This window comes from Oryctolagus cuniculus, chromosome 14, assembly GCF_051225735.1.
Source record: "Oryctolagus cuniculus isolate XC-2025 breed Fujian yellow rabbit chromosome 14, ASM5122573v1, whole genome shotgun sequence".
Taxonomy (NCBI): domain Eukaryota; kingdom Metazoa; phylum Chordata; class Mammalia; order Lagomorpha; family Leporidae; genus Oryctolagus; species Oryctolagus cuniculus.
In genome coordinates, this window is record NC_142880.1 from 45912300 (window position 1) to 45929188 (window position 16889).

The 16889-nt window shown below is 49.1% G+C and overlaps 1 protein-coding gene across 8 annotated transcripts in view; it reads right to left on the reverse strand.

Moving 5' to 3' along the window:
* Positions 1-379: 379 nt before the first annotated feature.
* MYO10 (myosin X) overlaps positions 380-16889 on the reverse strand; it is a 106877-nt gene continuing 90367 nt past the window's right edge. For all 8 annotated transcript variants that reach the window (XM_008262082.5, XM_008262083.5, XM_089312648.1 and 5 more), the window contains 11 exons: positions 15118-15260; positions 14702-14896; positions 13380-13537; positions 11570-11693; positions 10359-10656; positions 9403-9610; positions 7800-7936; positions 6342-6462; positions 5499-5951; positions 3118-3309; positions 380-1883 (listed from right to left, as the gene is read on the reverse strand). In XM_008262082.5, coding sequence (XP_008260304.3) covers positions 1782-1883; positions 3118-3309; positions 5499-5951; positions 6342-6462; positions 7800-7936; positions 9403-9610; positions 10359-10656; positions 11570-11693; positions 13380-13537; positions 14702-14896; positions 15118-15260 — 2131 coding nt within the window. In that variant the 3' untranslated portion in view covers positions 380-1781. The remainder of the gene's footprint in view (positions 1884-3117; positions 3310-5498; positions 5952-6341; positions 6463-7799; positions 7937-9402; positions 9611-10358; positions 10657-11569; positions 11694-13379; positions 13538-14701; positions 14897-15117; positions 15261-16889) is intronic.

Sequence of the window (16889 nt, forward strand, 5' to 3'; positions counted from 1 at the left end):
GAACTCCATCTGGATCTCACAAATGAGACACAAAGACCCAACTACTCGAGGAATAACTCGCTGTGTCTCAGTAACACAGTGTAACAACTGTGTATGTGGCATTTTTACTGTATTAGGGATTGTAAGTAACCTAAAGATGATTTAATTTGTATGGGAGGACGTATATAGGTTCGATGCGAACACTAGGCCATTTCCTCTAAAGGACTTGAGCATCTGTGGATTCTGATATCTCTCTGGGGGTCCTGGAACCAGTCCCTGTGGATACCATGGAAACACAAAGTGAGTGTACGTATCCTGGAACCAAAAGCATCAAACCGAAAACCCAAAATAACTGAGCCCAGTCACGTAGAGCCACCTCGGACAGAAGCAACGCACGGCATGTTAGCTAATATCTTTTATTGTCAGACTTGCTGTGAGCCAACAAACAACAATTATGCACAGTTGTCCACAGATATAAGGCAGATTTCTTTTTCCTTGGTGGGTAGACTTAGTTGACCCAAGTCTTTATAACTTTTCCATATAAAAATAAAATGTCCAAGACCAGATTATTTTTCTTCTGGTCATAAATGCTGATTTATTTACAGGTGTCTTATTCAGATCACCAGTATAAACTTGGGATAAAATATGTGTGTATTTTATTAAAGCCTCAGCATTTAATGTCAGGGTCCACTGAAGATTCGCTCACGTTACCCCTTCCTGGAATGCAGCATGTGTCCCTTGCATTCATCACGGTTACAGCTGTCACCTATCCAGAGTGATATATGCTAACCTTTAAAGGAATACTTTTCTTTTTTAACTTAAATCTTTTAAAAATGAAGGATTCATAAATGACTTCATATCATTCTAAAAACAGCACTGGAGTCAGCGGTTTAAGAGTGGTTCATAAATACAGTTATCTTGTAGCCTGCAGACCTGTGTATAATACAGCAGACACAGACTGCAGACTTTGCTACATGTAGAACAAAACTGAATCAAAACATGTTTTGTGAAATACAGCAAAGACAGGGGAAATCCAGGATTCCGGGTTGTTAATAAAACCACCTTATAAAGTAACAATTGGAGACTACGACTCTGAACTATTACAATATACAGACTGTTTACACCATTGCACGTCCTTTTTCCCTTTGCTTTTAATGCTCATGAAACAAGGATTAAAGGGGTTGAGTTGATGAACACATGCATGCACACGCAAGCGCATGCACTTAAAAGATGAAACAGAGAACAAAGGTAATACAAGTCCATGAGGAAGGCTGCCAGCAGCACTCCAGCTACAACACACGTCCCCTTGCCTCTCCGCCCTGCTCCCCACTCCCTCAGCTTTGCTCAGAGCCAGGGAAATCAGGCGGGGAGGTTAGTGTACAAGTGGTGGATGAATGCTCCCGCCCCCACCCCCAGCTCTGTAAGTCTCTCTGAGGCAGGAGGGGGTCTTTCCCTTCAGTAGCACAGTTAAGGTCGATCAGGGTTGGTTCCACAAGTTAAGGCACTTCCGGCTGCTTTGGCCGCAGCAAGAGAACTCCCCCTCTTCTTTAAGGCATGTGTCGTCTACAAGTAGTAAAGCTTTGGAAAGTGTGCAGACTGTTAAGGTGGACAGCTTAATACATGATCACTGCAGCTGGCAGGGCCACAGGACCCTCGGCGGAGGGGCTTCCAGAAAGGCCGGGCCGCTCTGCTTCGGGCTGGGCTCAGCACGCGCAGGAGCCAGCGGAGGCCGGAGGGCGGCATGTTCGTTCGTTCGTTCGTTCGTTCGTTCGAGTAGCAGACAGGCGGGCTCGCCGCTGCGCTCACCTGGAGCTGCCCTGGCTGCTCACGGAGCGTGTGGTGCTGTAGCGCTTCTTCACGATCATGCTGATATACGCTTTCATGAGCTTGGCCACGTCCACCACCTGCCAGGGAGCAGAATCCACACCCGGTCACGAGCCTCCCCCGGCTCAGGGACCCCTCCCTGTGGGGGTCAGTGGCGGTACCCGATGCTGGCCTCTGCACAACACTGAGCTGTTTTTAGCTTTCCCTAGTCACGGAGACGGGGAGCTGTGGCTGGCCCAGCAGGTACTGTCTTGGGGCGGCTCCTCAGAGAAATCACAATTCTACTTGATGTCCGTGCTCAGATTTCACACTCTGGAATCGTTAGGGCGGGGATTACTGCGCCCACGTGCGAGGACAGAACTCACAACCATGGCCCTGAAGACTGGACACTAGTTCCAGTCAGCCCCTCACCACGCAGCTGCACCATTGGGACTGTCAGGGCGGCCAGGGCTGCAGCCGGCTCCCAAGACGTCACAGTAGCCACCCCTGAGCCAGGACCTCCCCGCTGCTCCTTCCTGGGGCGGGTTAACTGCCTCGCTCCGTGGCCCAGCCCTCCTCAGAGCCGACTAGGGTCTCTGCTGAACACACCCACACTCACTCCCATCCCTTGATCTTTCTTCTCACTGCCACGCCATCATGCACACTCCAGATGCCACAGTGGTTTCCTGCTGTCTGTGGGACTGCACGAACCCCTGCAGCCTGGCGCTGAGCACCATCTCCTGCACCGCATCCGTGGTCTCCCCCCGCCTCTCCAGTGGGCGCCGGGCACCGCGCCATTCACCCCCACTTGCCGCTCTCACTGCCAGCAGCTCCCTCTGCGGAAGCCTCAGCGGTGTCTTGCATTAGCACAGTTGTTAAACTTGAGAGCCCACAGCAACAGCTCTTTTGAGGCTGTGTGTGGGGTTTTGTGACCCTGACTGGCTGCGTCTGGGATGGCCGTGCCCCTCGGTTCTCTCTGCTCTGTGTATGGCACCAGAGCCAAGTCTCCTGGCTATGGTTCTCTGCCGTCACTAGACAGTCATTTCCACAGCGTTTATTGCCAAATTACACACTTCCTCTTGCCCCCCTGGATCACTTCCCTGTCTCTCCCTTCCTCCATGGGTGAGGCTCCAGATAACTGGAACCACATCTCTGCACCAAGGTGTATGGAAGGGATGAAGCTGGCACGTTTGGGCCTTCGAGAAATCGGCAGCTAGGGAGGGACCCCATACTCTATATCAAGTAAAATGTCCTGGTCAAAGGCATCAGGAAATGGACACCTTCTATCTTGTTAAGCCCACCCGTGAATACACTGCCTTGGTTTTGGCCTCTTACCTCGCTGGTTTCAAAGAGCAGCTCCCTCTCATCCACCACGATCTTGTAGGTATTTGCCAGTGGTGCTCCAAAGGAGAGGATGTGTTCATACTGGAAGACCTCCAGTGGCCTCCCCTCCCCACGCTTGTAGACAGAGACGGCATCTGCACTCACTCCCAGCCAGAGTTCCTGGGGGAAGCCACCTTCCTTGCACTGTGAACAAAAGAGTCAGCATTAGGGTCCAATCAAGAAGCAGTTAGAAATGTACAGCACAAGGGCTGAGGCTGTGGTGTGGCAGGTTAAGCCTTCGCCTGCGATGCCTGCATCCCAGATGGGCGCCAGTTCAAGATCTGGCTGCTTCCACTTCTGACCCAGCTCCCTGCTAATGTGCCTGGGAAAGCAGAAGATAGGAGACCCACAAGAAGCTCTGGGTTCCTGGTTTCAGCCTGGCTCATCTCCAGCCATTGTGGCCATTTGGAGAATGAACCAGCGATGGAAGATCTCTCTCTCTCTCTCTCTCTCTCTAACTCTGATTTCAAAACATAAAAATGTAATCTTTTGTAAGAAACATAAAGCACAGAAGCTGTAGGGCAGCCTTGAGTCTAGAACTCTGCACTGAATACTGAATATTCAGTGAGCTCCGGGGAACTGAAATTTGAGAAACACTGCCTCTTTGCTATCTTAATGGGTTTTCAACTGGTTAAGCAATCTCCTGCATTTGGGAAAATCTAATCAGTAAGGTCTAACATATTGCTGTGACTTCTGCTTCCTGACATCATTTCTAGTTGTGACTTGAATTAGCTCCATGGAGCAGCCGGATAACGCCTGCACTGGCTGAGGAATGGGACAAGGATCTCCCAGCCACCCAGGATGCCCACGTCAGGGCTGTTACTGTCTCTGGTTCTAGCTCCAATCCTGCCTGGGATGGTTATTCTTCAAACACAAAACCTAGGATCATGGAGGAAACGGCTCCCCATCACTCTTGGCTCCTTTCCCCAGGGACAGTGTGGCTTGTATATGTACAGTGCAAACAGGGGTCTACGGGCTTAATCACAGGGAGGTAGGACACAGGAGCCCACGTGTAGGGGATAACAACACAGGGAGGTGTAAGTGAGGGATACTGCTACATGCAACACACCTCACTCATATGAGACAAATGGAACTGAACCAACTCATCCCCCAAACAGCATCTACCAAAACAGCCACTGAGGGCTCTTAGAATAAATTTTTATATTTTCACAGAGCTACAGCTTCAAAATCATCACAGAACACGCTGAATTACCATGATCCTAAGAAAAACAGAAGCCTCTCCAGCCCAGGGGCTGTCAAACTTCTCTGTTAAGGGCCAGGGAGTGAACGTTTTAGACTTTGCAGGTCATCTTGATCACTGTGCCACTTGTGCACATAAGCAGCCAAAGAAAATACATGAAGGAATGGACGTGGCTGTGTTCCCTTAAAAAGTTTATTTACATAAAGGCACGGGGGTAGCACTTAACCCCCAGAGCCTATGGTTTGTCCAAGTGTCCTGTGGACCAATAGGAAGACTTCCCTTCAATAAATGTTTACTTTAAAGAGAGGAAGAAAAAGAGTCAAATGACTTCCGGGTTGATGCTAATGGCTAACTTCTGACTAGGAAGTAGAAATTCTTACCCTCATGGGAAAAAAACAAGGAAGTAAAATGCAAGTATGGCCGAAGATCCTAATTTGTATGTATAGCCGTACATTTTTTAAGAAATGTAGACTTATAGGCCGGCGCCGCGGCTCACTAGGCTAATCCTCCGCCTAGCGGCGCCGGCACACCGGGTTCTAGTCCCGGTTGGGGCGCCGGATTCTGTCCCGGTTGCCCCTCTTCCAGGCCAGCTCTCTGCTGTGGCCAGGGAGTGCAGTGGAGGATGGCCCAAGTGCTTGGGCCCTGCACCCCATGGGAGACCAGGAAAAGCACCTGGCTCCTGGCTCCTGCCATCGGATCAGCGCGGTGCGCCGGCCCCAGCGCGCTGGCCACGGCGGCCATTGGAGGGTGAACCAACGGCAAAAGGAAGACCTTTCTCTCTGTCTCTCTCTCTCACTATCCACTCTGCCTGTCAAAAAAAAAAAAAAAAAAAAAAAAAGAAATGTAGACTTTTGGCAGCGTACTTTGATGACATCTATAGCTTCCATAAGAAAGGACAGAAGTTATATAGGAACAGATGCCATCTAAATTTTGTCTTCATTTCTAACATGACAGAAGCACGTCCTGCAGAGGAGGAGGGAACCTTTGGGGGAGGTGGGAGATATCAGTGATACAAAGCAGCATGTCCCATCTCGTCCCCAACAGGAACCTGGTCACGATGTGTGTTCCCAAATGCAGCCTGCCCCCCAGGCAGCACCCTGCCTGCCCACAGCACACAGCGGCTTGTTCTCACCTCCACATCGAACAGCGTGGACCCGTAGCCAGGCCACTCCTTGATCAGGGCCATGTACTTGGCCATGGCCTGCTCCTGGTTCATTCCCTGAAATTTCTTCCATTTGTCAAGGATGCTGGCGCGGGCGGAGCAGACTTCCTCTTTCACCCACATGTCCAGCATCTGTTCCTCCTCAGCCTTCTGCTTGACGACCGACCCCGTGCGGAAGCTCCGCCGCAGCGTCCCCTCCAGGAAGCTCGTCCGCCTCTTCTCCAGCCGCTCACACGGCGTGAAGCTTTTGGTGGACTGGCTGATGCGGGCCTTGAGTCTCTGTAGGGAATACACTTCCTCGAGAGGTGGGACGGTGGCATGCAGCGAATAATCCCCCTGCAGGTACTGGAGCCGCAGGGCAGCCAGAACCTGGAGGTTTTCTTCAGGGGCTGGATGGTGGCCATGGATGACCGCTTCATGGGCCTGCAAAGAAGTAGGCAACAGGTTCACGGCCAAGGCCCACACAGTTCCGCCCTCACTCCTTCAGGAGCTCGCTCACATGTCACCTCTCCTGACTGTCCTATTTCAAATTGTACCCCCCACCCCCACTACCACTGCTTTAAATTTCTCCCTAGCACGGACAGCATCTAAGTGATGCCATGGATTTTACGCCTCATGGTCTCTCTCCCTGTAGCTAGAACAGTTCCTGCCTAGACGCTCACCTACAACGTGCATAAGTTCCACCCTGCAGCTGAAGGAGCTGCTGGCCTCATCTGTGCTGGGAGATGCACTGTCATGCACACCAGCAGGTGGACTAGTGGGTTTCAGCCCTACTCGCCGGCCAAGGAATCTGTTTCTGAAAGTTCCTTTTACCTGCTCAAACATAAATGCAAACTCCACGCTGTCTTTTGGCACGTTGTCTGTGTCCAAGAAGCAGTAAAGTTTGAAGTAAAACTTCCATGGCAGGTCCCCTGCATCTGATGTGGCAGCCAGCCTAAGGACAAAAGTCACAGGAGACTCAGAAGACAGAACCAGAGGTGGGTGACCCCCAGGGGGCTACAGGGAGGGGGACGTTCTGTCCAGGTGGGGAAGGCAGAGGCCCAGGACACGAAGAGGGAGGCATGTCACAGTTCCTTAGCAATTTCACTTAAGCAGAGGTAGAAAACACACTTCTACCCAGGTTTCACTTTAAGACAACGAGCATCCTTCAGTGACATCTGTGCTAACTATGGGGCCGTGCCTGCAGGGCCAGCATCCCATTTGGGCACTGGTTCGAGTCCTGGCTGCTCCACTTCCTATCCAGCTCCCTGCTAATGTGCCTGGGAAAGCAGAGGAGGATGGCCCAAGTGCTTGGGCTGCAGCCACGTGGGAGACCTGGAAGAAGTTCCTGGCTTCAGCCTGGTCCAGCCCTGGCTGTTGTAGCTATCTGGGGAGTGAACTGGCAGATGGTTCTTTCTCTCTCTCAATCACTGCCTTTCAAATAAATAAATAAATCTTTAAAAAAAAAAATCTGTGCCAACTAGTATTTTCTGAGGGCTCTTAGTTAAGTATTACACTGAATCCACAGAAAGAAACAAAAGCTATTTCCTCATTTCCTTTACCAAGACTCAAACACATTACAATGCCTATAAAAACTGCTATGAATATTCTTGCATGGGAGCTGTGTTTATACTGAACACATCATGCTGGGTTTGGGAGTACGAAATCTCAGATCAAGCATCATAGGTCTATTTTATAGTAGAGATAAAATGTAGTTGGGCAAAGTTTATAAGCTTGCTTGAGTCCATCAGCCCAATTTCAAAAGCCAATGACAAATGAAAATCTAAGAATCAGAGAACTCTAAGATCATGGGGTACAACAGGGGCCTGATAAAAAGCCTGGGGAAGAGGACCATGGATACAAAAATCACATTTGAGATTAGAGCCTTATCTAGGAATCAAGAAACACACTCTGCACCCACTTGGGAGACCTGGAAGAAGCTCCTGGCTCCTGGTCTGGCCTTGCCCAGCCCTGGCCATTGTGGCCATCTGGGAAGTGAATCAGTGAATGGAAAATCAATCTCTCTCTCTCTCAATCTCTCTCTCTCTCTCTTTCTCCCCCTTTCTCTCTGTAATTCTGACTTTCAAATAAATAAATAAATCTTAAAAACAAAAACAAACAAACAAAAAACACAGCAAAGAGAGAGCTGAAACACCAATATGCTTCAATGCAGGTAAAATAAAACTGACAGCAACGCACCACAAAGCCACACACAGAGGGAATGCAAAGCCCCAGCTCTGCTCTTGGGTTTTTTTATGCCCCCTTCTGGCACTTCGGGGAGTTGGAACTTACTTTTCAAATTTGGCTAAAACATCAGCCACAATGGTTCTGCTTTCAATGGCTTTGTCAACGTGGCCATTGTATTCAAACAGGGCAAACATGTTCCTGCTGTCTTCCATGGCCAGGCCTCGGATCAGCTTCTCCACCACCTGCAAGACACACATGAGGTCTTCAGCTCCACAGGTTGTTGTCCCCACATGCAGTTCCAATTGTGCCTTCACCCAAACCTGGAGGTAGATGCTGATGCAAGCACGGCGGGTGTGTGTGTGTGTGTGTGTGTGTGTGTGTAGGCAGCCTCTTAAAACTGTCATGCTGGTTACCCCAGAGTTTCAAAGGTGCTGTTTTTCACTTCTTTTAGAATTAACTGCATCTCTTCTTTGCCAAAGACCACAGGGTATACTGCCCCTCAGTATGGGGCAGATGCTGGGCTGATTTCTTGCAAACCCATGCTACTGAATGGGGCTATATCTCAATGAACCAAGTCTAAGTCAGAAATGCACAGAATCTACCTAAGCTGCTGGACATCCTAGCTTAGCACTGCAGCACTCTGGAGAGCATCATTGTCTCCCTTCCTGATGACATGGCTGCCTGGGAGCTGCGGCTCCTGCTGCTGCCCAGTGTCACAGCAGAGGACAGGCCTGCACACCCCTAGCCTGAAAAAAGACCCAAAATTCACAATTTAAGCACAGTATCAACTAAATGCATCTCACTTTCGCCCATCATAAAGGTTAAAAATCCCAAATAGAGGGGCCGGTGTTGTGGTGCAGTGGGTTAATGCCCTGGCCTGAAGCGCTGGCATCCAATATGGGCGCTGGTTCGAGAGCCGGCTGCTCCACTTCTGTTCCAGCTCTCTGCTATGACCTGGGAAAGCAGTAGAAGATGGCCCAAGTCCTTGGGCTCCTGAACCCACGTGGGAGACTCAGAAGAAGTTCCTGGCTCCTGGCTCCTGGCTTAGGATCCGCGCAGCTCCGGCCACTGCAGCCAATTGGGGAGTGAACCATTGGATGAAGACCTCTCTCTCTCTCTCTCTGCCTCCCCTCTCGCTGTGTAACTCTGACTTTGAAATAAATAAATAAATAAATGTCTTTTTAAAAAAAAAATCCCAAATAGAGACCCTCCGTAGGAAAAGTGGATGAAACGCTTAAAGCCTACTGTTTATCTGACGAATTCAACCCCAAGAAACACAAGTTACTTCAAACAGCGTTTCTTCTACACAAGAAGCCTTGTGGGGTTTTATTGTACTACTTCTTTGAGCCTGCTTGTTTCATAACACTAAGTTTAAATTTCCAAAAGCAAACACATTCACCTGACCCCACACAGCATGCTGTGACACCACACACCTCGGTCACAGTGGGCCCCCAAGTCGGGGCTGCCCTCTCCACCACACTCTCAGGTGCTTCTCCGATCAGAGGCTCAAGTTTAACTCAGTTCCCACTCATCTTTCACATCAGTTATTTTTGTCTCCAGATACACGTGGTTGGTTGTGGGCTCCTTTTATTTCCTTGTTTACCGAGCAGCTGTGCACGAGAGCCAGTCTAGTTATGCACAACCTCCCTGAGTTCTGCGCACCAGTGGTCATGCACCAAACACAAGGGGAAGCAGCAGTCACCCTCACCTCCCCGGCCGTGGTGTGCGAGGTGATGGTGATCTTGCAGGAGCCTCCTCCATGGCAGTACACCGTGGACGTCATTTCCTGCCTGTGGATCAGGGCTTCGATTTCATCTCGGGAAGGCACAAACTCTCTGCATTTGGTTTTCTTAAGAGATTCGTAAATGAAGAGGGCGTATTTTTCCATTTCGGTTTCTGGAAACTGTTCCCGTATCCTAGGAGACAAACAGGGACTATTAATTGCTAGAGGGAGGCTGGTTGGCTGCTGGGAGCTGGGAGCTGGGCTGGGGGTGGCAGATTCTGCAGATGGAGGTGGTGACCGGCCCCCCAGTGGAGAACGGAGACTGCTGTCAAGGTTCAGTCTAAGCAGAAGCAGAGTCTGTCGGGAGCAATTCTGCCAGCTTACGTCCTTAAAGGAATCACATTGCCAGTTAAGACGGTTTTGCCATAGTCAGTCAACTAAAAATGAGTAGCTTTTAGCTTCTCATCACATATACAAAGCAACAGCGTGAGACAAGAGCTATGTTAATTTGCCTCACTATAACAACCATTTTACTTGCTAAATATATCCCACAACGTCATGTTGTAAACCTCTGCTATGTACAATAAAATTTATTAAAAATATAAGCAAAACCTGAAACTTTTAAATATTAAAAAAAATCTAAATCAGATTGTTTTCACCTATTCGATCTTCAACAAATATCCAGTTGGGTCTTTTTTCAGTTTACACAGTAATTAAAATTACTGAACGTCGCACCCATTAGGACAGTTTGCCAAAAAGGGACGTGGTCCATGAAACAGCCCGTGTGGCCCGAGGAGCAGCAGGAGGTCTGCATTCTGCAGGCCAGGGCGAGGGACCTACACGAGGAGTCTGTTCAAGGTGCTCTGATACCAGCGGGGACCCCGGGCACCTCCCTAGGGAACAGCTCTGCCCAGCTCTTCCCACGTGCCCCCTGGCTTCACCTCTTCAGATGGAACTTGAGATACTTGAGAATCCCTCGACTGGGCAGGAAGGTGCAGCTCAGGCAGGTCAGGATCTGCCAGCTGTACAGGTTGCCCACGCTGCCGGGATGGGGCACCTTGGTGGTCTGTTTGATGAGCTGGCAGTACAGCTCGTCTCGCAGGGGGCGGAGGTCATGCCCTGTCTGCAGGATGCCCTGGATGATCGGGATGGGGTCAGACATGGATTCCAGTTGCTGCAGGGAATTGAATATCTTGATGGCTTCATCCTGAAGGGTCGTGTAGCCTTTGTCTTTGAGTACTAGGAGAAGCAGAAAGCGGCCAAGTCACAAGAGGGTCTCAGAGCAGGTAAAATCTGAGCAGCAGGCAGAGGCAGTGCTCAGCACATCCATATGACGCTGAAGCAGCTGAACAATGCTGCAAAAACAGACGTGGGTCGGTGACAGTCTTGTTTATATAAGTGAACTTTTTAATATATAAAAGGTTTACATAAAAGCTCCTTGGTTGCCAGTTTCCATATTTAGAACACAAAACTTTTAGGATCTAGTTCTCTGGCACAGGTGCTCCTTGACATGATGATGTTAAATCCAAGTAAACACAACAATAGGGTTAAATCCCAACAAACTCACTGCTGAATTGAAAACCTCTTAAGTTGAAGGTGTATTCGCTATGTCTGACCACACCAGACCAGCCTCAGCTGCCTTAAACGTGCTCAGGACACCTACGTGAGCTAGCCTTCAACTGGGCAATCCCATCTAACACCAGGTGTTAGTGTCGAGTGTCTCCTGTCACTTATTGAGTACTACCCTGAAAGTGAAACTCCTGTCACTTACTGAGCACTGCCCTGAAAGTGAGAAACGGAAAGGTTGCTTGGCTTCACTTAGCTTTCACGTCACCAGGAGGATGAGAACATCTACATTACAGCCTTGGAAGCTGAGGACTGCCTGGGTACTGAAGGCTGCTCCGAGTTCATGGAGAGTGCCGTCTCTCTGCCTCCCTCTTACAACTCTTCATTTACTACAATAGTCCTTGCCGTTTCTACGATCAAACTTGGAAACCTCACTTTAATAAGGAATCTACGCGTTTCACCTTTTTTTCCCCATTCATGACAAGTAAGAGTCTGAGCTAAAAGCAACACTGTTAGCTAAGAGCTAGAGTTAACAGGTAGACCCAAATCCCAGCCTCCGGGACTGCAGGTGGAACTGTGGACTCACGGTTGAGGTTGATGTCCCCGTAGGGAAGGGGCAGCAGCGGGGAGTGCAGCGGGTGATGGGTGTATCGCAGGATGGGGTTGCGTTTGTAAATCTGCTCTACCACATCCGAGTTCAGGCAGTTCTCCTGGCATCACGAGAAAGAAACACAACTCAGAAAATCAACTCTATTTCCCTACGTATGAATAAGCTTGAAAAGACTCAAACATCACGAAGGGTGGTGAGGCCCATGGTGGTGGGAACCTAGTGTTGATGCTTTAGAGCACAAAGTTCTGGTCTGAAAGCCAATCACAAAAACAGGTTCTCCTTACTCAGCTCATTCTCTTGCTTTCTTGTGCATATATTTTCTCTTGTTATTTAAACATCTCCCCCCAGCAGAGCATACATAGACTTAAAGTATTAAATTAAATTTCTTTTGTAAACGAGGATAGCCAAATCACATCATCTCTAATTCACTGTACAAATCCATGTTCCTGGTTCTGCATCTGCTCTTTTAAAAAAAAAGCTTATTCATTTTTATTTATTCGAATTCCAGAATGACAGAGACACTGTAAGGTGGCTTACTCCCCAATTGCCCACAACATCCAGGGCTAAGCCAGGTTGAAACCGGAGCCATGAGCTTCACCTGGGTGGCAGGGATTCAAGGACATGGGCCACCTTCTGCTGCCTCTCAGGCACATGAGCAGGAAGCAGAGGCAAGTCTAGATCCCAGGTACTCTGAGATGCAGATGTCCCCATGCGCTGGCTTAACGCACTGTTCTGTAATGCCGGCCCCTGTCCCTGCTATTTCATACTCCCTCTACTCCTGAAAACTACCCAGTTACTTCGTTCCTGGAAGGACCCTTCCACGTGCCCACTTTCCCCACCACTGTGGAACGAAAGAAACCCTCGTCACAGAATTTCATGACAATGCCAATGTGGGATACAAAAAAGCCAAAGTTACTTTTAGAGATTCAGGTAAAAGGAAAAGCTGGAAGAGAGAAAAAGACTCCTTCTGTCACAATCATTTCATCTCCACTATAAAATGTTTTCAGCAATATCCAATATAAAGCCAGAAAAAAAAAAAAAAACACTTAAAAAATTACTTAAATCACTGTCTACAGGCCAGCGCTGTGATGTAGCCCTTGCCTGCAGTGCCAGCATCCCATGTGGGTACTGGTTCATGTCCCGGCTGCTCCACTTCCAATCCAGTTCTCTGCTAATGCGCCTCAAAATCCATGTCGGAAACCCAGAAGAAACACTTAGCTCCTGCCTGCAGCCTGGCCCAGCCCCAGTTGTTTCTACTTTTTATCTATCTACTTATTTGAGAAAGAGAGACACTAATGTGATCAGTGTTAGCCCAGAGACTGGGCTTTTGGACATTTGGAGGTACCTGATAGTTTTGACCCCCAAGTGTTGTAGGCCATCAGGGCTCTCTGTGAACTCACCTGTGTGGTCTAGAAATGGAGTGAGAGTAGAATTATGTGTTGCTTCTAGAATGTTCCCAGCGGGGCTGAGGTGGAACCTAGGACAGAGCAGGGCTCCCCAGTCCAGTGGCCCCCATGTGCATGAGCAGGGAGCCCTACGCTCCAGCTGCAGCCCGCAAAAAGCTCCTGGCAGCTGGTCTGCCACAGTGGCCACAACCAAAACCTCCCCAGACACAAGGCATTCTTAGCAGAAAACTCACACTTAGGTTCCCTAAAAGCAGATGTACCTGAGCACAAAATTAACCAAGCGCTAGTTTTGATGACAGAAAACAAACTGCTGTCGACTGATGCTGAGGTCCCGAGGTGCCAGGAGCCGACTCTGAGAGCTCCTCTCGGCTCCACCTTACCTTGATGTCTTGGATCAGCTGCTGGGTGGGGGTGTCGATCGGGGCCTTGGTGTCGGTGACGTTCTGAATGGCGCTGGACCACCGGGTGGCCTCATTGAGCAGCTTGGTGTAGAGCCGGTAACAGTGCTTGCGCCCGTACACAGTGATGTTCCAGTAGCCTGCAACAGTGGTAGTGCACGCAGGTCAACCTTACCCTCTGGGACCAAGGTGACGTGCCTGCACCAGAGTCCCAGAAACTCAGCACCTCTGACCTGAGCTCTTTTTAATTAATCGGTCATTTAATTCAAGGAACACTTGATAAATTCGTATGTGTCCTGTACTAGGTATCCAGTGATGAACCAAAAATACATGGTCCTTGCACTGTGATATTTATACTTGGGAAGGGCAAACATTCCAATGATAATCTCATAATTAAATACGTAACTTGCAACATTTGCTCCTGAAGAAGGCACAGTTGTGTAAACTAGTGACTCTTTCTAGTGAAAACTCCCCTGGGGCTTCTGACTCCTTCTCACCTCCTGTTTCCTCCCTCCCTCTCCTGGGCCTCTCCTTTCAGAAGAAAACGCTCATGCCAAGTAATCTACATGCTCAGAGACAGGCTGTGTGCACCATCACCCAAATTTAATGTGAATGGAGCAACTACGTTAAAATGAAGAAATCAAAATAACCAGTGTTGTAGAGGTATCTGGCTTAACACTTAACAGATGCTGTATATTCCACATCGGAGAGCCCAGGTTTGATATCCAGCTCTGGCTCCTGATTCCAGCTTCCTGCAAATGCACACCCTGGGAGCAGTGATGACTGCTCAAGTGATTGGTCTCTGTCACTGACGCAGGAGACCTGGACCAAGCTCCCGGCTCCCAGCTTCAGCCCAGCCCAGAGAGTGTGGGCAGTTGGAGAGTGAACCGGCACATGGGAGCACTCTCTACTTACATCTAAAATAAGGTAAGCTGAATAATAAAAATAAACAGTCTTCTAGAAATGCTTTTAAAATACCAAAAGAGCCTCTCTGCTCCTGTTACCTGCTTTTCCTGCTACAAGGCCAAGTTCACTCATGGTCAGGCTCTATGTTTTGCAGGTTGCACATGACCCTCCTGGGGTAACGAGGAAAACACGATCCTATCCACACACAGCTTCCTGCGGGACGATCTGCGCCTGTTCCCACTTTCTCGCCCTTGCTGAGACTCTTTCCACATTACTGTAAATCAAGTCCCCTTTATTAGGGTTAAACACTCGGAATTCGTACAGCTGCCCACAGACAGCCCGGGAAGATGGACCCACGAGACACATGCACCCTTTGTTTGAAGCGTCGGTGTGGCTACCTGTCTCTTTGAATATCTTCTCGTCCGGGGGCACGACCGAGCAGAGGCTAGTGAGGACCAGGGTGCCCAGCTTCAGTGCGTTCTTTTCCGAGCTCTTGTAGTAGTCCAGCGAGTTGTGGGTGAGGACGAACCACCGCTTCTTCAGTTTCAGGGAACACATCTTCGGGCTGTTCTTGACCTCCTTGTGTAACCACCCTGGGGAGGGGGATGAAAGGGAACATGAAAAACCACGGAGAAACCCCAAACGCCACACCATGATCTACAGGATGCTACACTACCAACAGGTGGTGTTTCTACCTCTGTGTGAGAAAGTATTTTAAAAAAGTGATCCTAAAAACAAAACCCCTCCAGAGTCAAAATGACTCGGAGCAAGGGCGCGGGAAGAGGCCGGCGGGAGCAGGGACGGCGGCGGTTACCTCGCACTATGAACTCCTGGCCCTCCACGCGGGTGTCGCCCTTGGATCTCTGCAGCAGCGTGATCCAGTGGTGCATCTCCTCGGGCGTGTCGGCGTTGCAGTGCAGCACCCGGTTGGCCGTGATGATCACGAACGAGTTGGGTCTAAGCGACAGGGCGGGGAGGAAGCACACCTCTTAGCTCTGCTGTCGGCATCCCCTCCGTCTGCACCAAGACTATAAAGGCTTTTTCCTGGCTGGGGGTCACGGGGCTGCACGGGGCGATGAGATCTGCATTTCATGTTACGGCAAACTTTGTGCATTTCTGCAGGATTTAGTGCGTGCGTCATTAACCTTTAAACTTGGAGGAACACACTCATTTGGAGGCTCCTGGAGGGGAAAACATTTCTTCATGCAAAACTTTCCAGAAGAAACCCAGTTCCGGGAAGGCTAAATAAGGTGACGGTAGAGGAAAAATTTTTTTTGATGCCTCTCCAAAGTCAATTTCTTCCTGCCTCTGGATAGTGCCTTGCATAGTATCTCTGTGGGTCATGAATGGCAGGCCAGACCCCAGTAAAAGGAGTGCAGGGGTCAATAGGTGCCAAGTGTGACATCTTATATGCTGCATGATGCCTGGTCAAAAAAAAAAAAAAAAAAAAAAAAAAAAAAAACCACAAGGGTTTATGTTTTCAAAGCAATCTAACAAGGATGCATTTCCCAGTCACAGATAACACGATAATGGCCATTCACTGTTTCCCTCACCTCTTTTTTGTCTGGTGATGCCCACAGTCAGGCCTGTGCTTGTACTAATTCCTCCATCTAAGCCAGCAAATGAGAACTGTCTCTTGCAAGTCTTCAAATGCTCACTCTCGTGAAATACTACCAAAATTCAAGAAAAAGACTAACTGGACTGCAGCGTGCAAGGAAAGCTATACAAAAAGGTTGCACTTGAGGTGCCTCTTAAAAATAAAACAATAGGGGCTGGCGCTGTGGCGCAGTGGGTAAAGCTGCTGCCCGCAGTGCCGGCATCCCATATGGGTGCCAGTTTGAGTCTCGGCTGCTCCAGTTCTGAACCAGCTCTCTGCTATGGCCTGGGAAAGCAGTAGAAGATGGCCCAAGTCGTTGGGCCCCTGCCCCTGCGTGGGAGACCTGCAGCAGCGCCTGGCTCCTGGCTTCGGATCAGCACAGCTCTGGTCATTGTGGCCAACTGGACAGTAAACCAGTGGATGGAAGACCTCTCTCTCTTTCTGCCTCACCTCTCTCTGTGTAACTCTGATTTTCAAACAAATAAATAAATCTTTTAAAAGAAATTTTTAAAAAATATTTCTATAGGTGGGAAAGAAAACAGGTAGGCACTTGGGAAGACATTAACAGTGGAGCAAGGGTGCCAACCTCTGAGCACAGATCTGGGCCTGCCCAGGCTGATGGACTGAAGGTATTGGGAGGAAGAAAAAGCTACAGAGAAGGTGGAGTGGGAACTCGAGCATCAGAATGAGAAACTGTTATTTCATTGCTGAAATAACATGTTTTTGTTTGAGATTCCAAGCCAGTGTCATATGGAGCAGGTGGATTACTGGAAAAAACAAAACAAAATAAAACAAAACAAAACAGGATCCCTGGCTTGGAAAAGCCTTGGTCCATGGGAGGGCAATGGAGACCCCAGAACTCGAATTGTGCCCACTAAATACTATTCTTCTCATCAGTGTTAATACATGTGTCTTCACTTTCTGGCTATCTGACTGAGGGCAGAAGTCACCTTTGTTTCTGATTCTACAACAACTTTTCTTGGTTGGCT